Source organism: Copadichromis virginalis, linkage group LG3 (assembly GCF_057382275.1).
Source record: "Copadichromis virginalis isolate Kocher_CV1m ecotype Utaka linkage group LG3, C_Virginalis_male_GT1.1, whole genome shotgun sequence".
Lineage (NCBI taxonomy): Eukaryota > Metazoa > Chordata > Actinopteri > Cichliformes > Cichlidae > Copadichromis > Copadichromis virginalis.
In genome coordinates, this window is record NC_140620.1 from 12,991,181 (window position 1) to 13,018,833 (window position 27,653).

Consider the following 27,653-nt stretch of genomic DNA (forward strand, 5'->3'; position numbering starts at 1 on the left):
TCTGTGCTCGCTTAATGTTTTAAATGCTAAAAAAAAGTCTGACAGCACCCTTTACAACATACATGTAACGTATTCATGATGCTAACTTGTAATAATGTTTCTTTTTTGATGACTTTGATGGTCGTAGTCATAGTTACGATCTTCTATAATGTAACTACAATGTTGCAGATAAATCTGTTGTGTGGTGATTTTGTCACCAGCTGTTGCAAACTCAGATGGGGAAGAAATGCTTTTAACCATGGATGGAGCGCCTCCTTCTGTAAACATTCACCATGATCAAGCTTCAGTGAGAGGGGCGTTTCCTGAAACTTTGTTTTAAAGGTCACACAAGGGGGATTACAAACGAGCAAGGAGGGGCTCACAGGAAGTCAGAACATTAACCAAAAAAAAGAAGGTGGTTGGTGTAAAGTGATGGACATAGTTTTTGTTTCTGAACTGAAGCCAGCACACAAGTGCATCAAACCTTCTGATTGGAGAACAGAAAGACTTGTGCTTATTGAACGCTGCTCCTTTACTCAGTGACCTGATTAAGTCTGAATGATTTCACAAGTTTATCGGTTGTGGTATTCAGCTCAAACTAAGTGAAACAGGAAGTTCAGAGAGAGTGTGCTCGTTGCACGACGCATCGTTGGCCTCACGACGTCCCTCTCTCACCACCTCCAACTTCCCAAGGCAGCTTGAGGCTTCATTAACCAATGAGTGACATCACAGTGTCCATCATTTATGTACAGTGTGTGTACAGAAGACATTTACATTTATTTTGATGCTGAAAAGTCATAATCCTAAAACTTGTAGGATGAAGATATACAGCAGTACTTATTGTACTCAAGACTCATATTTGTGATGTGACGAGATCATAATTTTTGATATCTTAACATTTGCATCGCTTTAATATTGCAGCTGAAGGTGGTTTTAATTACTCTGAGAAGCGTAATACAAACATAAATGGGTGTAACCACGGTGACGCAGCCCATTAGTTTGTTTTTCCTGTGATTTCACACCGTATGTGATGAGCGAGCGGTGGATCTGACTTTGAACAACAGAGTAGCCAAGAGGCATTTTCCTGTTGACTTCCTTATAACGGGAATGTTTTTGAAACAGCAGAACTGGCGTTCATACTTCAGCATTAGTTTGAAGAGTGGGCGTGGTCTGCCTAACAGAATTCTGAAGGTTACAAAAAAGCTCAATTAGGAAAATGAACACAGGGGTTTTTGTTTCATTTCGATTTATTTTTTAAGTCTTTAGGACAAAAGAATGAAAAATAAGAAAGAAAATTTTTAAATCAAAATCAAAACAATTGAAACGTTTCAGCATGAATATTAGACAGTTGAGTTCCAGTATCTGATGGATTCCTCACAAAAATGACTCTAGATTTATTTCAGATTTTTCCAGTCAGAAACTTCCTGTTGTTCATTTTCTACTTTAAACTTACACAAACAAAGATTACACATTAGGGAGAATAATGAAGGTACATTAATGAGGAAAAGGGAACCAAAGATATCAATTACTACAACTTAAGCGTCAAAATGTTCATCTCTTATTTTCATTTTGAACTTGAAACACATTAAAAAACAATTATGGAGAATATTAAAGGTTGATTAGAGGTTTACCAGGATGAAAACAGGAATCATTAGGCTGTGTTGTTGTTGCAGCATCAGTCTCTCTACTACAACCTCAGTTTTCACGTGTGCATGCTTTCTGTGCAGGCATGCACACACATCAGTGAAGACACCCAGCAGGACAGCAGGAGCTGGTCTGCAGGTGGGCACAAAGCAGCTTCTAGACACAGAAGCTAACGTATGCAGTTTCAATATCGCCCCACACTGATGTGTAGTGAGGCATGAGCTGACTTCATGGCCTGCCTGATCTAACACTGCTCCATGTCAGTGTGCATGAAACTGATGATGAAACTAGACCAACCCAGTGGTTCCCAAATCTTTATTTCTGTCCCAGTTAAACCTCCACCACGAAACAGACCCAGTCTCCAAAGGCTCCAACAGCATAAAGACAGCCTAGAGGTCCCACAGAGACCACGACCCACTAATGCAAACGTCAACCCTTTAAACAGGTGAGACATCATAAGAGCCAACAACCTTACAGTTGTGATGAAGGGGTAAAGACAGCATACTTTGAAAAACAAGAATATAATTTAAACCAGAAGAAAAAGTAGAGGACCTATGATAGAGCCATGTGGAACTCCACAAACAATGTTTAGCCCCGCCCCCTTCTTCCACTGAAGGTTATTTTTACAGGTTTCAGGTTTTTGATACTCTCAATTACCTTGTTGGTTACTGCATTTCTGTACATGTGTTATGCTATAGAACCCAAAAATATATTTATATCAGATTGTAAACATGTTTATTTCTGTAATGTTAGACAAATAAACAAAGGACTGGCTCACTGGAACCTCATGGGACATTATTAAACTGCAGTGCTGCTTAGTTTGGGAACCACTGGATCAGGATCAGGCCAAATAATTTGACCTTTTTTCACATAATTGAGATATTTGGTTGGTAGCAGAGGGGAAAATCACGTTCCCATAAGTTTTGATCAGCCTGAGTCAGTCATGCCTGTTACCATGGTCACTGTGTCACATCAGATTATTCCAGAGCCACAAAGTCTTACTTTATGTGATGGAGTGACAAACCACACGTAGCTCATCTCTCACAACAATTTAGTCAGAGTCACACTTAAAGCAGCTATTTTAACGTTTTTCTTCACTGCTTTCAGACTAAAAATCAATTAAACTTTTCACTGAATGAAAAAGGAGAAACTTCCTTTTGTTCTGAAACATGAGGCAGCGCTGTGTTCAAAGTTCTAACCATCCAACCTAACCTAAAGCCACTGCTGCTATGGTTAACACAAGGTTCGCAAGGGAAGAGTCGCAGCGAGCGTCTGAATGGCGGCAGGAAACAGAAGCTTGCACGCCGCCGTCTGCTCAGGCCGACTCCTGCAGGTAGTAGTAGGTGGCGGCAGACAGCAGCGCGCCGCCCAGCGGGACAAGGACAAAGGCGGCACACCTCCTCCACCACCTTGCCGCCTTTGAGCGCTCGTCGTCCACCTCTTCCCTTCTACCCCGCTTCTTGTTCCTCCGCCCTCCTCGCTGCTGCCGCTTCTCGAACGCCTCCAGCTCCTCCTGCACAATAACACAGTTTGAACCGACTCCGACCACATCAATTCAACATCCACCGTCATTAATCACTCGCAGTTATTAGCTTTACATGTTGAAATGAACGTTTGAAAGTCTGAACCTTCTCCAGAGCTAAAAGGTGGTGCAGGTGGAACAGCATGAAACTCACCTGAAGCTTCCTCTGCTCCTCCTCCTGAGCCGCTCTTTGCTCCGCCTCCTTCAGCTAAACACACAAACACACGCAGAGTGTCAGTGTTTGTGTGTCCAGGTGTGAACCACTCAGAGTCTGTACAGGTGTGTGTTTATACCTGGCTGACTTTCTTCTGCTGTTCTCTGCAGATGTCGTCACACTCAACAGCAAACTGAGGCGACAGCGAGCACAGCACCTCCTACACACGCACACGCGCACACACACACACACACACGCACGCACGCACACACACACACACACACAGCTAATGTCAGAGTCCTGCAGTGTGGAAATGGTTAGTAGAGATTCAACCCTTCTGATCCTGACAGATGTCCACAGTTACATTATCATCAACACTTACACTGCACAGGTATTCCTAATAAAGTGGCCACAGTGCGGAGTGCTACTTTTGGTTTTACCTTCTTGATTCTCTTGCAGGGACACCGGAGCTTCACCTTCTGCTGACACGTCTCCTCACACACACCTGGATGGCACACCTGCTTACAGCGATGGCCACAGCTCAGCTGCACGCACACACACACACACACACGCACACACACACACACACACACAGATTAATTGTGGCTGCTGCTGTAGCGAGGCAGAGCAAACTTCAGCTCTGTCCAAGAGAAACATGAAGCAACCGTCGAACAGTGAAATGAAACACTGGCTCCGCCCCCACGGTCGCTTTGATCCTTTCACGGTGGAGGAAACGTCACCACCATCAGTCTTTAGCTCCGAGCAGCTGGACCGCAGCTTGTAACGGACTCTCAGCAATGTCACATAAACTAAAGGCTGAAACTCAAACAAGTTTTTTTGTGGTTTCTTTTTTGTTTTGAAATGATTGTGAAGAGTTTCAACATCTCCAGAGGAGACGAGCCGACTTCTGAATTTATTTCTTTTAACCCGGCGAAGTCCAAGCCAGCGTCTGACGTCTTTGATGCTTAGCAGCACAGAAAACACTGAAGCTTAAGAACCATCAGCTGGAGTTTGTTTTCATGAAAGCGTCACAGACGCCACCTCTGTGCCAGATAGCTCAAGTGTCACCTGGACATTTGTAATGCTGACAGCAGCAGCAGCCACACAGTGACCAACAGTCTGACATGTGCTGGTAGCAATGCAGTGCACAGGGAGGAGCTCAGATCAGGTGATGAAAGTTGTACAGGATGAAGCTTAGATAATAAAATAATGAGGATGATAATTCCTCAGGGAGGCTCATCTCGCATGCTGCAGTCTTATTGGCCTTTACAGGCTCAAAGATGCCCCCCCACACACACACACACATACACACACAGACACACACACAGACAGAGAGGAAACACTCTTCATAGAGTTCCTAGAAGACCTGATGTGGAGGTAAACTCAAATCCTCATGCTTTAACTTCTGTACGATATGAAAAAAAGAAAAGTTCTCTTTTTCTTCTGTAATGATTTATGAAAACACACATCCACTGCTTCAGGACTTCACAGGGTTACACCGATCGACACGCTGAAATAAACACCTGAAGGGTCTTTAGACACTTTATGTTTCTTACTTCACGGGAACATTTTGGGATAAATCATTTTTCAGATCAGCCAACTGAACGGAGAGAAAATCGAACTGAGAGGCTGAAACCTGCAGAAGAAGAGAGTCTAAACACCACAGCGCTGCGGCCGCTCCATGTTTGTTATTCCTGCTGTGTGCGTGCGTGTGTGTGTGTGTGTGTGTGTGTGTGTGTGTGTGTGTCTTGGCTCTTCAGAGCTGAAGTTACAGCTGAATGAAAACAGTGTTCTGACAGAAGGACGCACACGAACCACCGCACTGCTCAAACATTTTACTTCAACTGTGCTTGTGCGTGTTTAAGTCGCAGAATGAAAACACTAAATCACTCCCAGGTGAAAGGAAAGCACGAGAGCGAGACTGTTGGTGTTCAGCTGGCGCCACACGGCTAAAGCGATCAGAGCGATGGCGCTGAGCGGACGGCGTTGTGTTACTTCTGCTGTGTCACTGACGATTATTGACGATTGATAGGAGGAGGGAGAAAAACAAGAGGCGGGAAGAAGAAGAAAAGAGGAAAGGAGCGTAGCAAGAATGGAAAGAGCTGGGACCTCCAGAGCAGTCACACTTTAATGGCACTCAAAGGCTGATAAACTAGTCCCATGATGCACTGGGGCCCTTAGGGAGGACACCACAGATGGAGTGGGGTCGGCGCTCATACCTCTTTGGGACACTGGTTGTTGCAGGAGCTCAGGGCCTCCTTGGTCTGCTCGTCGGCTGCGGTCAGCTTCCTGCAGAGAGCGATCGATCGGTCAGCAGTAACACTGTTAGTTCACACACGTTTTATTAGTGATGAGCTGCTGATCACCCGGAGCTCACAGCAGATAAGGAGCCTCTGTGTTTATGCTGCTGCACAGTGACACTGGCTGAGCGTCGGTACCTGCAGACGGGCTCTGACACACACCTGGAGCAGCGACGCTCTCAGGCTGCCCTCTTTAAAGCCTGCTCACTGACACAGCTTCACTGATCCAGGCCTCACCTGAGCAGCACTCACCTTTGACCTTCGTGTTTCAGACGTGTTAATGTGCAGGCCAGCGGGTCTCAAACACCTTGTCCACACACGTGTTTATATCAACAGAAAACAGCCTCACACACATCGCCGGGCCTTCTTTTCACAGCCTGAATTAGTTTGAAATTGAACCGACTGTTCAGAACGTCTTGTGAAGCTCGATGTCACAGTTAAAAACATCCAGCTGGAACAAGCCTGGACTTGCCTCACGGCACGGTTTGGAAACCACAGCTGGAAGTGAGTTGGGCCCTACAGAAAACCACTTCACACTTGTTCTGTTGTTGTGTTTTGCCCCTCGGGGCCACCGAAGACTCGGGAGAAGTTCCAGATTAGTCGCCAAGTGTCTGAGTATGTGCCAGACTTTAAAAAGGACTTCAGTTTCCTCGTAAACAAACACGCCTCCACTCATACAGACATTATTTTACACATGAAGGTAGGCAAGAGTGCTTCAAATAAATCTCCTATTGACGAATAAGTCAGACCACAGAGTTACAGTCCTGTGCAGGTCTTAAACCACCCCACACTTTGTTGTCAGGTTTAAAGAAGCAATGAAAGGTCTTAAATAATCAGGCCACATCTGATCTTAATGAGCTTAGAGAACTGTAGCACTAGAGCACCTTCGGTGTACACCGGGTGTTTCATCTTTCCTCACTGTGTGTTTGCCACCTCTGTCCATTGAATTATTCATTTCTATTAATCTCCGGCTCTCTCCCTCAGCTTGCCTTCGTCCTCACACCTCTCACAGATGCCCCCCTCCCTGAGTCTGGCTCTGCTGGAGGTTTCATCCTGTTAAAGGCAGTTTTTCCTTCCCAGAAATGTTTCTTATTTGTTAAACCACTGATCTGTAAATCATTCCAGTGCTGCGGCTGCACATAACAGAAAACCTAACAAAGAACCAAATTTAAATGGCGTCTTTGTTCCCTAAAAAACAAACACACATCACTCGCTCTCATTCCTTTAGTTGAATCTATGAAAAATGCCAAAGATAAAACAGTTTTACGGACATCAAATGGGATTTTTGTACCAACAAGGTGATTCCCAAAGTGCTATTAGCTGAAAGCTTGGCATATCTCAGCATGCTGCACAGTGTGTCCTTAAAGAAGGAAACTGGACACGTGGAGGACAAAAGAAGAAGTGGCAGACCTAAAAAGCTATCTGCAGCAGCTGGACGGTGTCTGAGCGCGACACAGGGCCTGTCGCTTCCCCTGATCCAGCTCCACGTTTTAATAAATCACTGTCGCACATTTTCTAAGCAAAACAAAGAACGATGGGTGACGCGAGACTTGCTCTTACTCATCATTGCAGTCTGACAGCTGGCTCCCTCTCCATATAAAACACTGATATTACTTCTCTTTAAACGCATTAACATCGACCATCCTGTTAAAGCATTTTTGTTCCTTCTGCTTCAAATTATGCAGCAAGAAGCTCCGCTTTGATTTAAAAAGAGGAAGTTAAGAGAAGAAAAAGCTTCTGATGAGTCTGCCACCTTTACACAGCAGTCGTGACTTTATCGTGCTTTGTTTTGTCATTTCAAACGAGGCCGTTCATGTTTCCAGTCATGCCATCACTCTGCCTTTGTTTACATCATGTAGTGAGTGACTGGTTTTGTTTATTCAGGTATGATAAATCATGTGTTTGTACTGACGTGCACTCCACGTAGAGCAGGCTGATCTTGCAGTGGCACCGCTGGCGGATCATCTGGCTGCAGGGGGGGCAGGTGCCTGGGTGACAGGGGCGGGGGCAGGAGTGAGGGCAGCCGGATGGGCGGGGCTTAGAGCAGCCCTCCTCACACACCTCGCACTGCAGAGAGATGAGATCAGGTGAAGCAACCAGTAGGATTACTGTGAGTAACAAACACCAGAACACTTCACAGTTTCTCACAGGTCGCGGAGTTCCACAGGGCTCTGTTACCGATCCTCTACCTTTTAATTACTAAAATATATACATGCTTGCAAAAGCACAAGGTGCCTCATATTTAACAACTGTACTCTATAAATTACCTGTTTAAATTTTAATTGGGCTTACAGATTGTATTATTAAGGCCTGGCTTCTGTAACTGACAGGTGGATGATGACATCAGCTATTTGGAGTCCCCGGACGTGACCTCGGCGCATTGGAGCATTTTTAATGCACTTATCTGACCAATAACATGGCTGCTGTGTTTAACTTTACCAACAGGTGGTTCAAGACGTCTGAGCTCCAGTTTTGGTGAAATTTGAGGATTTATTTGAATATTAGAGCACCAGTTACCAGGTTTCTGTGCGATGGCAGAATCCAATGGGTAGTGTCATAGTGGCTGTTAGTGGAGACTCAAAATTAAACACAATATTTCCAGGATGTTTGTGATCATACTGGATGATGTTCTGTTGGTGACTGTAGCTTTACTAGTGCAAACAAAAACAAGGGGATTTTCAGCCTCTTCCAATAAGATACTGTTACTGATGAAGTCTAAGTGTGAATGTATTGAATGTATTGCTACAAGGTGCCGCCAGCAGCAGCATTACATCCTGTAGTCCAGGTCGTGTTCTCAGTAAAGTACAACATGAGTGTTTAACACTTTAACAACAGAGTAACTAAATCTTGTAATAAATTACATTTCAGTCCTGTTGACCTTCATCGGGGACTTGATTGCAATTCCTTGAATGTGTTAGTGGTAACCCAGACAGTGGGACTTACATTTAACTGTAAACATCACCACCGTCAGGCTGCAGCTCCAAGCAGCTCATACCAGACTCAGTGATTTTAACTGTAATGTAAAGGCCTGTTTAACTGCACTCCTTCACCTGCTACACCCGTCGCACAGTCAGGTGATCATAAACGTGTAGTTTGTCACATAAAACAAAACTATAATACATTTCCTGTTGGGAGGTCGTACTCTTGGGTCGCTGTGTATAACCAGCTGCTTACGGCCCTGCTTTTTCGTCACCAGTATCCAGTGTCATTTGAAATACAACTACAGCGCTCCACCAACGCTCGCTGGGTCAGTAGTTTCCTGCTTCACAGTCCAGTGGTGCTCAGTGGTGTGTTTGTTGTTTCCACCTTCAGCAGGACTTTTCTTAGATGTGTGCAAAGGATTCTGTTGGTGCCATCATTCATCATCTCATCAGATTTCATTGACAGACATCTAAACAAGGTCCTTACTGGATTGCTGTTAACCAGATGACACTCTCTGCTGCAGGAGTGGTTGCCGCAGGTCAGAGGTCGTCCGCAGGGTCGCTTGCAGGAGAAACGACCCTGACGATGACACGGCACCGGGCTGACCTGCCGAGCACAAACAGAGGTCAGCACAGACCCTCCATCATTAGATCTGATGACCTCGTCTGGAGGTGAACGAGCGCCTGTATACGAGTGTGCTGAATACCAAACGACTAAATGAGATGAAACGCAAGAGACTTAAAAGAGCGAGAGAGATACAGAGAAGGACAAAGCAGATGAATAGAAGGAGGAAGGAGTGAATGAGGAAGAGGAGGTCAGAAGGACAAACTAATAATAAACGGCGTTTGGAACGAGGGAACATGATGGAAAGGAAAACATTAAGGAGGGGAAGGACGGTGGGAAAGTAGCACAGATAAAAAGAGGAGTGCAGGGAGGAAGTAATAAATCTACAAAGACAGATACGTGGAGCCTTCGTGCTGGAAACCAGTGTCGATGACCAGAGAGGAAGAAGTGCTGAAAGCGTTAAGCCGCATCATCGTCACTACAGTTTAAAGAAACAGAAGAAGAGTGAAGATGGAGGCTGTGACCAGGCTGGCTCTTACCTCGTGTTCTCCAAAACAGGCCCTGAAAGACAAAAACAAAGACTCACTGCACCGCTCACCTCCACTCACTATTCACACGAGTGTCCTCGTTAGGCTTCAAATGTTTACTGCAACCACTCAAACTCAGCGTTCGCTCGTTTGCAGACGATCAGATACTCAAAGTCTGTGCAGTTTTATGAAATTCTTCCACAATTTGTAGATGCAGTTTATTTCCTCCGATCGGTGACGCTCTGCCTCTATAAGATGCTCTTCTCGTACCCACTCATGTCACTGACCTGCTGCAAAACAACCTGATCATCTCTAACATCTCCCTGCAGCTGATCGTCTCTAACATCTCAGCTGTTCTCTTTTGTTGGGACGACGTGTTGGTGCCAAATTCACTACAATATTTAGAATATTTTTCATTAGATTTAAAAAATAATAATAATAAGAAGAAGAAAAGGTGTATCTGTTTAAACAAACAACTTGGATATGGTTTTACGATCACAGTATTCTGCTTTTTGTGAGTCCAGACTTCTCGTAAACATTTTTTAGCCGTTTGGGGCTTTTTCCTTTAACTTTGCTTTTTATTTTAACCTTAAACGTATCCACCCGTTGCAGGCATCCATTCACTTCCATTCAGCTGATTTATTTCCATATTTTCCAGTGGACGAAGAGATTGACATTGACCTTAGAAAAGGTCAGAAGCTGGAGCAGCTGGAGGTCGAGGGATGATGAGAGACGTGATGGAGGAAAACAAAAATAAATAAAATCATTGACTTAATTAAATTGAGTTTGGCTTTTTATATACGTCATCTTATTTTGACTTCGTTCAATTAGTATTTTAATGGCTGAATTGTTTTATTTGAATGTGCGCTGAAGTCAGAATGGACTTTACTGCATTTATTTTCTTTTATAATGTTTACAGAACATCACGGGGGGTTGGGTTGAAATGTGCTCGGCTGTTGGTTGATTATCTAACGCTTCCTGTTTTTCCGTCGGCGCAGATGAAGACAAAGTGTTGATACACGCTGCTTTGTTTGCCGAGTTGCTCCGATGCTGTTCTTTCCACATTTTAATGAACTTTTATCACATCTTTGCACATTATCCATCGACTTCCATGCATCTAATTCACCTCCATATCTACACTTGCCTCGTCAGTTTTACATCACAGTCCATCACTTCTCTCACATAAAGTCCTTTCGCTCCCATTCTTCCCATTTACTTCCATATTTTCCAGTTGGTCCACAGCATCACTTAGTTTATCTGATACTTTTTTCACACTGTAAAACAACATATCATCACCCATCAATTTAAAATCACCCACTTTCCAGCTGCTCATGCTTTTACGTTCACTTCAAACTTCATCTATTCCGTCCTTTCTTTTGCGAGCATCCTTGTTATTTGTATATTTCCCAGCTGCCTCAGCTTCTGCTCCGTTCATTAACTTTATTCCGGTTAGCAGCTCACATCCTGTCACTACTGTGAAAAACTCCATTTATTCTACTTAATTTCAAACATGTGTCTGTTTTGTTTTTACCGACTTCAATCACTTTTTTAAACGATCGTTTACTTTGGCTCATTACGCGCCGACCTCACGTCACCTCAGTCAGTTCGTGTAAACGCTGTGTGATGGTGAAAACAGCTTTTTCACTTCGCTTCTTTCAACTCAATCGACTCCCACCATTCACGGCCGCTTGGTCACATCACACGATCACTTTCTGGCACATTTTTAGAAAACGTGACTCTGTGCGACCCCCGGTTCATTTGTGTTCGCTTTGCCTCGACATGCCGACGGAGAGCCGCGGACGACCGGCTCCAGCAGAAGTTTGACTCAACATCGTGTGTGCGTGTGTGTGTGTGTGTGTGTGTGTGTGTGTGTAGGGGGGATACGGCGGTTCTCACACACCCACACAGATGGCTGATGTTGGTTGTTGGCTGCGTCACTGAGCTGCAGGCAGCTGGCAGGCGGAGTGTTTTTTAATCTCAGGTCTAATGATTCGTGACGGGACCAAAGCACCTCAGTGTGTGTGTGGGTGTGATTTCTGTGTGTGTTTAGGGGTTCTGGGCACCACATGATGAAAACACTTTCATTATTTAAAAGGCCTCCAGCTCCTCGGTTAAGCGTGGTTCGGCGTCTGCAGGGAGCCCGGCGCGTTACATCATGTTTTACATATTCATTGAAATCTAATTTAAGGAAATGTGAAGCACTGTGCGCTCGCCCCGGCACAGAAACACTTTGATTTTCTGGTTCTGCACATGTTCAACGTTCTGAAAAGTAAACCGATCCACGTTTGCTTCTTTGGCGATGCTGATCAGAAACATGTGACTGCGCTTTCTTCACCGCTCTGCAGCAAATGTTTGCCTTTCATGGACGTACGGCTCAATCCTAAAAGGAAAAACACTTTTCTGAGACCAGGTTCACATGTTGGCGAGAAGCATGCACTATGAAGCAGGTTCACCGCATCCAGGACATCTTTCTGTTATCGGGGCTCTTTTACTGTGACATGACGCTGGTTGTCAATTACAAACTCCATTTAAAAGAGTTAGCATGTGTGAAATAGAGCAACGTGAATGAAGAGCTGTCGTTAAACAGACTGAAGCACCGGCCAGTAAAGTCCAGCAACCTCCACCAACCAGTCATTCCAACTTTCATTCACAAGGAGATTGACGTCGGGAATATACGCTTTCCTCGAGCGACCGCTGGTTGTCATGGATGCCTGACAGGTCTCTAGGTCTGTGTGATGCTGCTTAGGATAACATAACCAGTTTAAACTTGTACGACATTAAGATGTTTTCAAACACTCTGATGAACAGAAAAAACCAGGGTAAGATTCCTCCTAACCGTCTCTGACCAGCTACAATCTCAGGGATCTTCCAGAAATGGTGATGCTATTTTCCATAGATCTGATTGGTCAGTAGGTGCTGATGTCATACCTGTTAACCTCTTATCTAAAGTACGACCTACACTGGAGCAGGATAGGTGTTAACTCAACAACCACTAATCCTGTTTTGTAGGTGTCTGCAGACTGCTCTGTGTTAGAGCTCACGTCTACCTGCTGCTGTGATCAAGAAGTGTGTGTGTGTGCGTGCGTGTGTGTGCGTGCGTGTGCGTGCGTGTGCGTGCGTGTGTCTTACGTCGGTAGGGGGACTTGGCATGGCGGGCAGGGCAGAGCCTTCTTGACAAACGCGGGCTCAGACGGCTGCTCCCACGGTCCAGCTAAGTGAACCTAAACCACACGGAGAAAAAACTTGTTGGTGGAGCAACACAAACACTTTGTCCTGTGTTTTCTCTCTGAGAGGAAACGGGACATTTTCTGCTTTATGGAGCTCGTGATGTTGATAAGATGTTTGACAACGGCGCTCGCAAACACACAGAAGTATGCGCTCGAGTCCACGGCATCCAGATCTGAATAAAAAGTACTTCAGCATCAGCTTTAAGCACCAAAACTCTGAGAACATCTGCAGATTATTAAAGACGCACTCAGATTTATGAATTATATTTCATACTAACCATCTAAACCACGATACACGTGCAGTGTCACACAAAGTGAAACTTCCTGCTAAATCTGACTGTATAAGAAACAGGAAATGGAAGTAATAAAGTATTTAGTTACTTTCCAGTAAAGCAGTCGTTGTTTTTTATTCGTTTAATTCACTTTATTCACTTTTAAAGCTCTGAAATGATTCTGGTGATTGATTCTATTTAACACAAAGAATCTGGAAAATAAAATAGTCTCAGCGCTTTCAGAGTAAAAGCATCTGAAGCCACAGCTGCTGCCTGCACCTCAGTGTTTGGTGGTTTTGTCGGAGGTCAGCAGGCTGCGCATCATTTTCCTCTCTTATCACACAGCCTGGGATCAGCACAGATCCCAGAGAAACAAGAGGACCTGAGGTGGTCCTTTACCTGCTGGGACTTGACCAGCACCACGTCGTGGCAGGGCTGCGGGCAGGTGTGGCTGCAGCTGGGCAGCGGCAGCAGGCAGGGCTGCTTGCAGGGGGGGCAGGTGCCGGGGTGGCAGCGGTGAGCCTCTCGGGTCGGGTGGTGGCAGGACGGAGGACACCTGAGGACAGCAGATGAAACTTTAGTGAGACCTTTCTGATTCCTGCTTTTCTTCTCTGCCCGTAGCCAAAGCCAACAGGAGCAGCTCATTACGGGTCAACGATCGGCCTCGTTACAGCAGAGCACGACGAATAAGGGAGTAAAAACAATTAAAACTCAGTTAAAGCATAACCCGCTGTGGCTCTCAGGCACATTTTAATCAAAGCTCTCAGGAGACGTTGCATAACTGCAGAACTGTTATTTAAGACTGCAGGAAAACATAGGAGTGCTGCGCTTTTAACCTCCTCACTGCAGGTTTGCCCTCAGGATCTAAAGCACAGGTGTGTGTGTGTGTGTGTGTGTGTGTGTGTGTGTGTGTGTGGGGTTACCTGCAGGCCTCCTTGCAACGAGGTGGTTTGGTAGTCCTCTCGCGGCCACAGGGGACGACAAGGACCGTCGAGCCGCACGTGCACCGGACCTCCACCGACTCTGGACACGGATAACAGCTGCCTGAGTCGGAGAGGGTGACATTAAAGGGCAAATTCACTCATTTTCAGATAAACCGGGGGGAACGTGATCATCAGTAACAGAGTTTATCATATCCTCCTATTAAAAATCCTCCACTGAGCTGAGCAGACCGCCCACCTGTAAGCCACACAGATATAAGCGAGGCTGCCATATCGCGGCATCGGCTCCTCTGGCCGTCACCAGTAGGCGGCAGGTGAAGTGTCTGAGCCGGGGCTCGTAGATATATATACAGTGGGGCAAAAAAGTATTTAGTCAGCCACCGATTGTGCAAGTTCCCCCACTTAAAATGATGACAGAGGTCAGTAATTTGCACCAGAGGTACACTTCAACTGTGAGAGACAGAATGTGAAAAAAAATCCATGAATTCTCATGGTAGGATTTGTAAAGAATTTATTCGTAAATCAGGGTGGAAAATAAGTATTTGGTCACCTCAAACAAGGAAAATCTCTGGCTCTCACAGACCTGTAACGTCTTCTGTAAGACGCTTTTCTGTCCCCCACTCGTTACCTGTATGAATGGCACCTGTTTGAACTCATCATCTGTATAAAAGACACCTGTCCACAGCCTCAAACAGTCAGACTCCAAACTCCGCCATGGCCAAGACCAAAGAGCTTTCGAAGGACACCAGGAAAAGTATTGTAGACCTGCACCAGACTGGGAAGAGTGAATCTACAATAGGCAAGCAGCTTGGTGTGAAAAAATCAACTGTGGGAGCAATCATCGGAAATTGGAAGACATACAAGACCACTGATAATCTCCCTCGATCTGGGGCTCCACGCAAGATCTCATCCCGTGGGGTCAAAATGATCATGAGAACGGTGAGCAAAGATCCCAGAACCACACGGGGGGACCTGGTGAATGACCTGCAGAGAGCTGGGACCAAAGTAACAAAGGTCACCATCAGTAACACACTACAACGGCAGGGAATCAAATCCCGCAGTGCCAGACGTGTTCCGCTGCTGAAGCCAGTGCATGTCCAGGCCCGTCTGAAGTTTGCCAGAGAGCACATGGATGATACAGCAGAGGATTGGGAGAATGTCATGTGGTCAGATGAAACCAAAGTAGAACTTTTTGGTATAAACTCAACTCGTCGTGTTTGGAGGAAGAAGAATACTGAGTTGCATCCCAAGAACACCATACCTACTGTGAAGCATGGGGGTGGAAACATCATGCTATGGGGCTGTTTTTCTGCCAAGGGGACAGGACGACTGATCCGTGTTAAGGACAGAATGAATGGGGCCATGTATCGTGAGATTTTGAGCCAAAACCTCCTTCCATCAGTGAGAACTTTGAAGATGAAACGAGGCTGGGTCTTCCAACATGACAATGATCCAAAACACACCGCCCGGGCAACAAAGGAGTGGCTCCGTAAGAAGCATTTGAAAGTCCTGGAGTGGCCTAGCCAGTCTCCAGACCTCAACCCCATAGAAAATCTGTGGCGGGAGTTGAAAGTCCGTGTTGCTCGGCGACAGCCCAAAACATCACTGCTCTCGAGAAGATCTGCATGGAGGAATGGGCCAAAATACCAGCTACTGTGTGTGCAAACCTGGTAAAGACCTATAGTAAACGTTTGACCTCTGTTATTGCCAACAAAGGTTATGTTACAAAGTATTGAGTTGTATTTTTGTTATTGACCAAATACTTATTTTCCACCCTGATTTACGAATAAATTCTTTACAAATCCTACCATGTGAATTCATGGATTTTTTTTTCACATTCTGTCTCTCACAGTTGACGTGTACCTCTGGTGCAAATTACTGACCTCTGTCATCATTTTAGGTGGGGGAACTTGCACAATCGGTGGCTGACTAAATACTTTTTTGCCCCACTGTATCTTCTTCCACTCGATGATTACAGAAAGCATTCCCTCATCCGGTTTTGTCTAAAATGTTTAGTAATATTACTACAAACACATTCATGACAAATACGAGTCTTTCCTGTTCAGCAATCAGATAAACTGCTGCTGCTCTGTGAGACGTTGGCAGGTCTGCCTGCACGGCGTCAGTCGACACTCACTGCTGTGAAGACTTCCATTAAAATAACACACCGAATGTTTGGCAACAGACAGGACTGAGTGGGAGACTCGTGTCTCACAGCTTGTGCAGATAAAGCCTGAACAGCAGATGCTTTTCCTTCTAAAGGAGAGACGTCCAAACCAGGAGCTCTGCTTATTTTAGACTGTGGGGCAGGAGAACATCTGTAGTGCCATCGATGGACAAAGTAATGTAGGCTGAACTTAAAGGGGACATCCTCTTGGGCTGCAGCTGGTGGTGCTAGTTTTGTTCTGCACTGGAAGCTCGAAGTTTGCTCGGGCTGATGTGAAGAGGTTAGAACAGGTTCATGAGCCGATCAGAGGCCGCAGAGTGGAACAAAGACAACCAGCTGCAGTCCGAGACTGAGTTCCTCTGCAGGATGAGAGACTCAACCAACCAGCTGAATCTGGTTACCTGTGTCTTCCTGGGAGAGCCCAGACATCCTGCTGTCAGCACGTGCAGCTGATGGATACAAACGCAGGTCAACCAGAGAAACCATCAGCCTGGAACAGACGCCAACCCCTCACTTCCCCTCTGCGCCTCTCTTGACTTTTTCAAGATCTCGACACACATGAAGATCTAAACTTGCAACTCCACCCAAACCACGAGCACCACTCAACCCTTTAGCAGCCAAGAACCTCGGAGGTGCATTCCAGCCGGTTTGACTTTGACGTAAACTACCCAAGTGCAGGTCAGAGGTCACTGCTTGATGACCTGTGCCCCTACCAAATGAAGGTCCCGAGAGCACCGAACAAAACCGGCTGTCCTGAAATATCCTGAAACCAGGGCAGCGTGGTGGAGTCCTGCAGTCCAGCAAGGAGGCAGCCGATTATGTCGGCCTGTTATTTACTTGTTGCAAAGAAATCAGCAATTAAAATCTCTGCAAACTTTAATCACTGACTGAAGAAAACATGTCCTCCCCTAACACCACAAACAGGATCCACATCTGTGGGAAACAACGTTCCCACTGAAGTGATGTTAAAAAGTAAACACAGGGTGGGGTGGTTTTATAGTTTCCATAGTTACACCAGTCACAATATCAAAGTTCACCTCTGCAGGTCAAAATATACCGAGTGAGGACACACACACACACCCACCCACCCACCCACCCACCCCCCCAGTGGCAGCTGTTATCTGTGTGGCAATGCGTTGGCAGTGCTGCAACCTTCTCCCTGCTCCCTCTTGAAAGGTCAGAGCAGCCAATCAGCACGCAATCACACCAATAAATTGACTTTAATCTATTCAGCCAATCAAGAGGCGGATGGATGAATAAATTATCTGTTATCGCCCAATCAGGGAACAATAGACGCAGGAAGCTGTGTTATTCAGACACAGACACACACAGAGCTGAATGTTTGGGAGAAAGTTGACCTGTTTCCTGCTGATCGTCATTAATTCCCTTTATCAAGGACTCGAGAGAGTGTGTGTGTTTTCTCCTGTGCTATCAGCTGGAAGAAATGTCAGCGCACACACACACACACACACACACACACACACACACACAGTCTCTTAAGTAGGCCAGAACTTCTCGGTTTGACCTCTCACCTTCATCCAGCTGTGAATCCTTCAACACTTCACAGCCTATCTGACAGACAGGAATGTGATGTGACGTGTGTGTTGAGAAGTTTCAGGTCCGTCCACGTCTGCTCAGAGACTCAAACTTTCTTTACTGCTGGCCCCTAAACGTGTTTGTTTCTGCTGTGACGTTTAACACAGGTAGTCTGACTGCTGGAGCCTCCGGTGGACACGAAAGGAGCTGCAGCTGTTATCACCTATGAACCTGAGCCTGTTACCAAACGAATGATCATCACTGATCCATTCATTCCAACTGATTTGAATCCCGCTGTGATTCTGCACGTAATCTAAATGTAATCAGATTACTTACCTTGGTGACAGACTGAGGGACACTTGTGGTTCCGACAGCCCAGGGTTCGGCCGCAGCTTTGGTCGCAGGGGGGACAGTTACCGGGGCAACACTGAAACACAAAGCATCGTGGGAAACAGGTTTATCTCTGAGGCACTTCTTCTTCTACTTCTTTAATACAGGCGACCGCAGCTCGTCCTGCTCTGCTGTTTGGCGCCAAAATCATCAAACATGTGCAACAGACGTCATCGCGTCGTGTTATTTCACACAGCTACGAGTAACTCTGTTCACACAGGACTAACAGAGGTGGAGGGCGGATGCAGGCTCGTCTGGGTTTTGCACCCTAAAGGTCATCTCACGAGAGAAAGCGCCGGCCCCCGCCACCCTGCAGCCTCCGTCAGGTGATAAGGAGCTTTTATTATGGAAATGGAACTTCCTGTGATTTAATGTATCAAAGGTCATATGAGCTCCGCCCCCAAATGTTCCAGATTAATAACAGTTATATTAATCAGCCGACTACTTTGTACTTGCTGTCTACACTCTGTTAGTCATGAAGCGTGTGGACTCAGTGTTTATTTGATCAGGTTAACGTCACGGCCGCTCCTCTGCAGGGAGCCGGGACTTTAAGAACCGGCCGTTTTGAGCTCTGCACATTGAAGAAGCTGCAGGTTTCTGACTCCCTCGGTGAGTTCAGATGTAACTGGGACTCCCACGTAGCTGGACTAGAGTTTGGCACAATCCATTTTTCCAGCTTTAAAATCCTGTAAATGTCACGTCTCCACTGAGAAAGAGATTTTCACGCTGACGTTATAAACGCTCTGCTGGGTCAGACGGAGTAGAGGGGTCTCAGGTGGCAGACACCAGCTGCTGCTAACCATCTTCCACAGCTTCATAAACATCTCTTACTTCTACGAACACGCTGTTGAACTACACAAAGAGCGACTGTGGGCTTTCAGAGCGGGGCTCACTGCTGAGAAGCAAACAGATGAAGTAGATTTATGAGATAAAACGAGGAGTTTGATGGGAAAATGAAAGCTAACGAGACCGTTTTATAAAAGAGCAGGTGCAATAACATTTACAGTGCCAGAATAAAAAGGGAAAATCTGCAGCTGTTTGGGCTTCATTAAGTATTTAAATGCTGTTGGTACCAAACAACAGGCTGAGCCACAGGATGAGACAGCGAACATTAAAATGACTGAAAGCGCCCATTTACATCTGAGCAGGTTGGCCCCACGGGTCTGACAGCGGGCGGATTATTAAACCTCATCATGTCACATGTCAGACGTGGCGTCAGACAACCTTTTCCTATCACATTAAACTGATCCGATGCCATCAGGGTGACATTTACGCCACAAAAACGAGACATCGTTGCCGTCACGATCAAAGCGAGACACCGGGACGAAAGCGTGGGGTTCCCTCTGCGAGTGGGTCCTTCAGTCACTGCTCAGACGTTTCATCAACCCTGCGTTGAGCTCGCCTTCGCTCTCTCCGAGACCTTTAATCCACCAGAGAAGAGGAAGGCGGAGGTATGAAGGGTCTTATGTGTGTCATTATGCAACCAGCCTCCCCGCAGCTGATGGAAAATCATTTATTTAACACCGAGAAGATAACAACTCCAGAGGCTCCAGATGTTTCACTGCAGGAACCATCAGAGGATTTGGTGGAACATTAATGTGATCACACTCAGAGTGGAACAAATCTGAGACACTACACACTGAGTGGGCGATCCACACACACACACACACACCCCCCCCCCCCCCTCTGGGTCTAACTGTTCCTGCCTGCTGCATCGCTTCCTCACTATTCTGATTCCCACCTGTGCAGACTCACAGTTTGTACCCTAGAGGCCATGTGTAGGAGTTTTACTGGTGACGTGATGATTTCTTTGTGCAGCTCTGCTTGTTTTGTGGTATAAATCAAGTGTACCTGCTTTCTTTATAGCCGTGCTGTTTCACTGCTTCATAAAAACTCAAATTCGCTGAGTTCAGTTGATCTGGAGCCAAGATGAAAGCTCCAAGGCTCAGCTTCCCACATACGGATTAAATCCAGGACCACAAACCTTAAAGAAAGTTTTATTTTATCCTGGGAGTCGATCCAGTCGTGTGTGGGAACCTGCTGAAGGGTTTCTGTAGGTGAACCAGGAGGATTACTAACAGTGTGTACTGTGGCTGCAGCTCTCTGTCTCCCTCTGCTGGTTACTGTGCCGCTCTGCTCGCCTTCATTTGAATTGTTTCATCCACATTAATGACTAAAATAATCCTGATTATCTTTTTTTTTTTCAATAATCTAGAAGCCCAGACTTCACAAATGTGATGCTAACCAGTGAGAGCCGAAACAGGTGAAGCATCTCCTGCAGCCAGGTGTGAGTTCGTGCAGACTGATAGTTTCTAATGAGAACGTGGACTGACCTTCCTCCTGCACTGGTGTCTCTGACAGTTCCTGGTTTTGGGACACTTGGAGTCGCACAGGTATTCTTTATGACACGGCATCTGCTTCCTGTATCGGCCACACCTGCACTCCTTCTCCACCTCCTGCAGAGACACAGAGCAGGGCTCAGCGTGTGTGTGTCTGTGTGTGATCAGTGTGTGTGTGATCAGTGTGTGTGTGTCTGTGTGTGATCAGTGTGTGTGTGTCAGAGACCTGTCTGCAGGTTTCGCAGCTCCCTCGGTGACACCTCATTGAACAGGTGTGCTTCAAACATGCCAGACGGCGATCGCACGTGTCGCCGCATGGCTGCACTTCCTCTGTACACGGCAGAGACGACTCTACACACACACACACACACACACACACTTAGAAAACAGTAGCATGGAGTGGAAACCTGTGCGTGTTTGCGTGAGCACTCACTGGTCTTTCCGCATGGACACGTCCTGCTGATGGAGCGAGGACATGGAGGACAGTCGCCATCGCAGCACACCTCCTCACAGGTGTGGTTCCCACAGGAGAGCGGAGCGCCGCACACCTGCGACAGACAGACAGGTGAGTGAGAGGAGGCGGGGCTTCCTGCTCTCAGAATAAAACTAAACACATCAGACGAACCACACCGTCTCCACAGCTTTAATGACTCATGTTACACTTTCTGACCCAGCGAGCAAAGACCACACAGAACATCTCGTCTGGAACATCTGCAGATTCTGGCAATAAACAATCACAAATCCAGCTGTGCGCTGCTGCTGACACACTGCAAACACACCTGCTGGCAGGTCCAGCGGGGGCTGGCGCAGGGCCTCTCTGCCTTCTCTCTGCCGCACACACACTTCTGAACGCTGACTCTGGGACAGGGCGCGCACTCTGACACACACAGGAGAGGGGGGGGTTTCAGGCGGGCATTTTGGACAGCTCACTCGGGACTGTGTTGAGTCACAGTGAAGCTTCACACATGACTCCGTGTGTGTGTGAGAGACTGTGTGTGTACCTGTGTGACACGGCTGTGAACACTTGTGCTGTTTGCAGAGCAACAACTTTCCACACGGCTGCTGACACGACCAGGCCTGCAGAGAGAACACACAGTGAGCATGTCACCAACACCCACAGCACGCTGTAAACCTGCAGACGGCGAGGCTCACCTTGTTGCTACAGCGACGGGGGAGGGGCTGTGCTTTGCCACACAGACAAGACACCGACACCATCTTTGGACATGGAGGGCAGGGGCCTGAAACACACAGCTTTAGGAACATTTCCACACTCCCAGCTCAGAGCAGTTTGTGTGATGTGTTTACTGAGGATGCAAAACTGTAAACCTGCTCGTCCTCTGGGGACAAGGCCCAGTTTTTAAGGATTTCCAGGATAACTCCATTTATCCTTTCTGTGTGTGTGTGTGTGTGTGTGTGTGTGTGTGTGTGTGTGTGTGGGGGGGGGGTTACCGGGGTGACAGAGCAGCAGGCAGGTGTGTCCACAGGCAGGTTTGAGCTCCTTCTGACAGATGGAGCCGCACGAGTGAGGAACCAGCCACGGATCAGCTGGAGGATCCTGAAGCTTCCCACAGTAACACGTGTACCTGAACACACCACACAAAAGCTTTTAAACTCTGAAGTTTACAGCCAACATTTATTTTTTTAATTCAGCGCCTTCAACACACCGACCTGTACCATGTGATGTGTTTAAAACTTCCCACAGTCTGATTAGTGATTATTTACTGAGATAAAAGATTAAGGACAGAAAATCCTCAGCTGGGAAGAACCCAGTCAGCAGAGACACAAAGAGACACAGGTGAGACATGCTTAAACTTTTAAAGTGACTGAAACTAAACTGAAAACCTAAATTCAAAAGACAATAAAATGAATCCATGACAAATAATTACAAAAAAACTATATGTAATATAAATTAAGCATTTCTAACAGTAAATACTGAGATTGAAGCACAAACAGCATGAAACTACAGTAAGTGTGGAGTGTGGCTCCCCCTGCTGGAGAGCAGCAGCACAGCTGCGTTGTGTGAAGCTGGACAGCGTTCACATGAGATACAACAAAGTGATGCACATTTGCTCTTTCTCTCCAACCTATGGGGCGATAAATACTGCAGCAGGTGGCAAGTTACAGACACTTCACTCGTCAGAGCTCACGTCCAAATAACCTCCCACAACTGGAGCTCAGACTCCTAAATGGCCCGTTGTTATAATTAACAACACATTACAAAAAGCTCCAAAAGGCACCAACAGCACGAACAACAGCAGCCACCTGTCAGTCAAAGAGGCCATGCCCCCAACAACAACAACTTCCAGCCTTAATATAGTTTAAACTGAAACAAGTGAACCAAAACATCTTTGTGTCAGAATGTCAACATGTTTATCTGTGCTGTAAAGCTGGAAATGTTAACATGGGCCTGAGTGAACAGAGTGTATTTCAGTGCTTCAGTGTTCAGCCATACAATCTGTTAAACAGCTTACTGCTCTCTGTCTGCTTCAAGATGGATTTAACTCGGAACTTTGAAACTTTGATTAAACACAGGAAACAAAAAATATCAATAAAATAAAAAAAATCAATAAAAAAAAAAAGAGTACAAGTTATAAAATCGTTTCCAGAAAGAACTGAAAACTGAATAAAACAGAAGACTGTGGAAAGACAAACCGATACTGAGGATACAGGAACACTAAGCAGCATCACCTCACAATGATCGCATGAAGGTTCTGTAGGGATTTTGACATTAATAGATTCAACGACCGTGTAACACCTCCAGCAGGGACAAAGTGTTGAATGAACGTCAGATATTTGAAAGAGTCAAACCTTAAAACCAAAGAATTTAAAAGTCTGTGTTCATATTCTTGGAGCCTGTTAGGAGTCGGTGGGGCAAGCTCTCACTAATACTTTCAATAAAACAACATTTCACATTTATATTTAACACATTTGAGTCAAAATATCAAATATCTGTACTTTAGCCATATTTGCTTCAGCCTGTGGGGATGAAACATGAACTCAAGCACTCACTCTCCACAGGCTGACATGTTACAATATCCAACTTTACAGCCAGGAAAGCTGTTCATACCCCCTTTATAACAGCTGTACAGCCGAAACAACCTGCAGAAGCTTCACAGAGTGTTCGTGGAGTTCCACAGGGCTCTATTATTGGTCCTCTACTTTTTAAAAAACTCACCTCTTTAAATTGTATTAAGGCTTAAAGTTTGCATTATTATTGGTGTGTTTTCTTTTAATGACACAGGCAGCTATAGCTGTTAGGTAACTGGAGCCCATGATTTGAACCTTTGCACTGTGTTTGTGCTGTTTTAATGCAATTATCTGACCACATTATCGCTTAATGTTTGTTTTTAATGCTACTTGATTATGTTACTGTTAAAGTGAATTTGCAGAGTGGATTTAGCACTGAGCGTGGCCTGTGGTAACTCTAAAGGGCGGGTCGATAAAACTGGGCACACAGGATAAAGAAATCAAACGTACCTGTTGGGGGTGGCACTGGGTGGATACTCTGCACGGCACTTTGGACTGAGGGGAGACAATCAGACGCATTAACTGATGATTATTTCCTTACAACCGCCCAATCTCAAAGTGAGATTTTTTATTAACTAACAAATGAAACATTAGAAAACACGAGTCCATTATACAGACAAGTTTAGCTAGTAAACAGAAACCACAAAGAGGAAAACCAAAAAAACCCAACTATTTCCAACAATCAATTTTAAACACAAATGTAACACAGAACTTTTCTCTGGTTAGACAGCTTTATCAGTGTGATTTTACCAGCTTATCAGTAATTAGTTCCATTTAAAATGATGTAATTGTACTGAAGATTCACCCTCATGCCAAATAATATTTAACCCTCGCCCATGTTTATGGATTTATCACGTTGGGCTATAGTGGTAGTGGAAGGGCTTTTGTTCCTCACCAGGGCCACGGGTGCTGCTTCTGACCAAAGTCTTCATCGGTGACTGAGGAGACGAGGAAGACCGAGTCTTTGGCCCACTTCTGGATACAGGGCAGGTGGAAGAGGGAGAAACAGCTGGAGCAGCTCCACACCTGGACGCACACACCAGATATCAGAGTTCAGTCTAAAGTGGTCTCCCTCTCTGGGCCTTTTAATATTTATAAGACTTTAAAACAAACTGTGTAAAGAGCACATCACATTACAACCAGCCAATCACACAAATTCACAGGTTTGTAGAAATACTGGAAAAAGTCACTACAAGCTGAGACTCATGGGTAATGTAGTATTATCTACTAGTAGTGGTTGACTAGAGAAGGAAATAAGTGATGAAAGCAAACAGTCTCCAGGGTCAAAAATAGTTCACTAACTTTTACACAGAGGATGTCTGAGAAATTATCAAAGAAACATCTTGAAGTGACCAAAATGACCCCAGACACCTCTCAAAGATATTTACTTTTTCCAACTACTTACTTAAACCTTTTACATAAATACAATCAAGAAGTAAAAACTAAAGAGAAAAAGACAAGATGGAACAATTCTTTTTAAAAAGCACAAAAACCTGAGAACCACATGATTACAATGCTTCTGACTTTCTGTGAGATCTGCTTCTATGAATGTGACAAAAGGAGAAAATCTGCCTCAAGCTGTCGTTAAATGTTCTTCAGAAACCAGAGAGGTGACGTCAGATCAGTGAAGCTGAATCAACACACAGCAGGAGATCAAAGTGCACGTGTCTCACCGCCTGTGTCCTCTTCACCGAGGCGATGCAGATCAGACAGGTGAGCGCTCCGGACTGAAACAGGTCGCTGACGTACTGACCGGTCCTCTGCAGGCCAGTGGCATCCCCGCCTACACACACACACACACACACACACACACACACACACACACACAGGGAGTGAGCGGGAATACCACAACATCTGCGCAGCTTCATATCAGGCTCACCTTACTGTCTTCAAACATCTGCACACCCGGTAAAAACACTGGTAAAAAAATCAATTTAACCAGTTGATCTTCACAGTGGTGTTGCCACGGCAATGCCTGGCTGCTCACCTGTCTGGTCGGTGTAGGTGGTGAAGGCGGATGCCAGGATCTTCCCTCTCTTTCCTTCCTTGTGGTCTCCATCATCGATGCTGTTGTCGTCTTCATCAGAGGAGGAGGAGCTGAAGTGGCTCTCGACCAATCGCTGAGCAGCAGCCTGGTTGGATTTCCTGATCTCCTCAAACTTGGATTGGACAGCCAAACCTGAGGACCACAGGGAAGAATTAATAAACTCACACCAGCCACACAGCCGACAGGGGTGGTTCATGGAGTGTTTCATCACCATGCGGAGGTTCAGGCGCAGAGCCCGTCTTCGTCCTGACTCCTCTTCCCGTAGCAGTGCCTGGCCTCTCTCTCTCCCTCTGCAGGGGTCGCGACCTTTCAACCTGAGCCTCCTGACTCCGGCCACGCCCGCGGCCCTGCTGTCGCCAGGCGGGCTCCATGGCAACTGCCGCTTGCCTCTGCAGAGAGCAACATATGTGAGAAATGATTGAAAGAAGGATTCACAGTTTATCAGTTTACCCACAATGCACCTGAGATTTTCTCAGTACTACAACTCAGCCTCCACCAGGATTTACTCTGAGGGTGCAAATACTGGATGGCTTCATCAAATCCTCAAAAGTTATTTTTTGGACACAAACAATGAGCTGGGGCTGAGGTGAGAACTTTTCACTGATCTGCCTGACTTTGTATGGATGCAGCAGCACAAGAGTTTCCTCTGTACCATCAAACACACACCAATACTCCAATACTGCATTTTATCAAGGATACATCAACAAGCTTAGAAAACGAGTAGAAAATCCAATGAAAACACTGCAGCAGTAAAAACAGAAGTTCTGAGAGGTCTCTGGTGTAGACATAGAATGAGAGCATTGATATATGTACAATTTTCAACTATTACAGTACTTTTGGCCTTGCATGCATTTAACCAGGTATCGCCTCTCTCAGGAACTTTAAGTGTTCAGCTTTGAGCCCGACGTCTGCAGATGTTGCCACTCATTCATGTTTATCTGTCTCTGCAGCAGCAGCGTGCCTTTGTTAGTGGATTTAATGCTGCAGAGGTGAATTAGCAGATTTTTGGCTGGACCCTGGTTTGCGCATTAGGGCACGTTTCCACGCAGCAGAGGGGTTTTATACGTGATTCAGAGCTGCCTCAGCCTCACCGGAGGCTCTGCGCAGCCTCAGCTTGCCCTCCTCAGGTGCTCACAGCTGCCTGACAGCTTTACCTGACACCTGGCTGGGTCTTTAGCGGTTACCTGACTACCCCAGCTGTCCCGCTGAGTCACAGCGACACGAAGCCGGACTGTGTCTCTCTCCGCCCGTGCACCTGACCGCTGCACCTGAGCACGTACACCGCAACACGTTTACACCGCGCATGCTCACGTTAAAGGCCAAATTCACTTCAAAAGTGCTGCTAGCCGGCTAGCTGCAGCAACCCAACTGCCATTCAAACTCCAAGAAAAACCAGGCGGAAACAAGCGTCACTTCCGGTAAACAACATTCACCAAACTCTAATTATCCACACAAGCTTCCGGAATGTTAATATTTAACTCCAAAGACAATCAGAAAACCTCATTTAATGAGCAGTTATGAGCTAAACACACCTCAACACTCAGCACAGTGGAGCCAGGTGCCTGATTGTCATGCGTAGTGCAACGCGGTGCATGCCGGTTCTTGTAGTTCTCACAACCAAACGTCGTCTGTTTAGCGATTTATCCAGGAGTAAAACTACATATCCCACAACCTCACACACACGCACACGTGTACGCAAACGCACACACATACGTGTCACTGCGCAGCTGCAACTTTAGTAACTTTTTGCTTTTTGGTTGTTAATTTATTAACAATATAAAAAGCTCATTTAGGGCTAGGGTCTTAGATCAATAATACAAAAATGTGATCAACAAATCAAACTTTATCGATCCCGTGCTCCGCGGTAGTATTAACATTTCCTACAGCACATTTACCTACATTAGTTTCCATCTGAGCTCATCAACATTTCTATGTACTTTTAATCAACAATAATAATAATAATGAGAATGCACTGGAAATGAAACAAGCCATTCTGATTTTCTTATAAAATATCTTTATTTCAGCTTTTTGTTCCAGATTCAACATAATTATCATTCATATTTTTTGCATAGTTTAAAAAGCACAAGTTGCAGCA

General features: G+C 45.7%; 1 protein-coding gene across 3 annotated transcripts; it reads right to left on the reverse strand.

Annotated features, from left to right (window-relative positions):
- Positions 1 to 1,214: 1,214 nt before the first annotated feature.
- nfxl1 (nuclear transcription factor, X-box binding-like 1) lies at positions 1,215 to 27,131 on the reverse strand. 3 transcript variants are annotated; one of them, XM_085444983.1, is made up of 25 exons: positions 27,091 to 27,131; positions 25,770 to 25,947; positions 25,499 to 25,690; positions 25,185 to 25,294; positions 24,407 to 24,537; positions 23,962 to 24,006; positions 21,934 to 22,067; positions 21,637 to 21,722; positions 21,486 to 21,561; positions 21,264 to 21,361; positions 20,918 to 21,032; positions 20,711 to 20,835; positions 20,479 to 20,601; positions 18,092 to 18,182; positions 14,035 to 14,155; positions 13,511 to 13,667; positions 12,742 to 12,833; positions 9,625 to 9,646; positions 9,008 to 9,127; positions 7,512 to 7,666; positions 5,519 to 5,588; positions 3,740 to 3,844; positions 3,439 to 3,519; positions 3,300 to 3,353; positions 1,215 to 3,136 (listed from the first exon to the last, which is right to left on the reverse strand). In XM_085444983.1, the coding sequence occupies exons 2-25, from the start codon at positions 25,927 to 25,929 to the stop codon at positions 2,939 to 2,941; spliced, it is 2,661 nt and encodes an 886-aa protein (XP_085301109.1). In that variant the 5' UTR covers positions 25,930 to 25,947; positions 27,091 to 27,131; the 3' UTR covers positions 1,215 to 2,938. The 3 variants fall into 3 exon arrangements, with proteins under 3 accessions (XP_085301109.1, XP_085301118.1, XP_085301126.1); XM_085444992.1 differs by lacking the exon at positions 27,091 to 27,131 and adding an exon at positions 26,743 to 26,836; XM_085445000.1 differs by lacking the exons at positions 1,215 to 3,136; positions 3,300 to 3,353; positions 3,439 to 3,519; positions 5,519 to 5,588 and having other exon boundaries at positions 3,782 to 3,844.
- Positions 27,132 to 27,653: the final 522 nt, after the last annotated feature.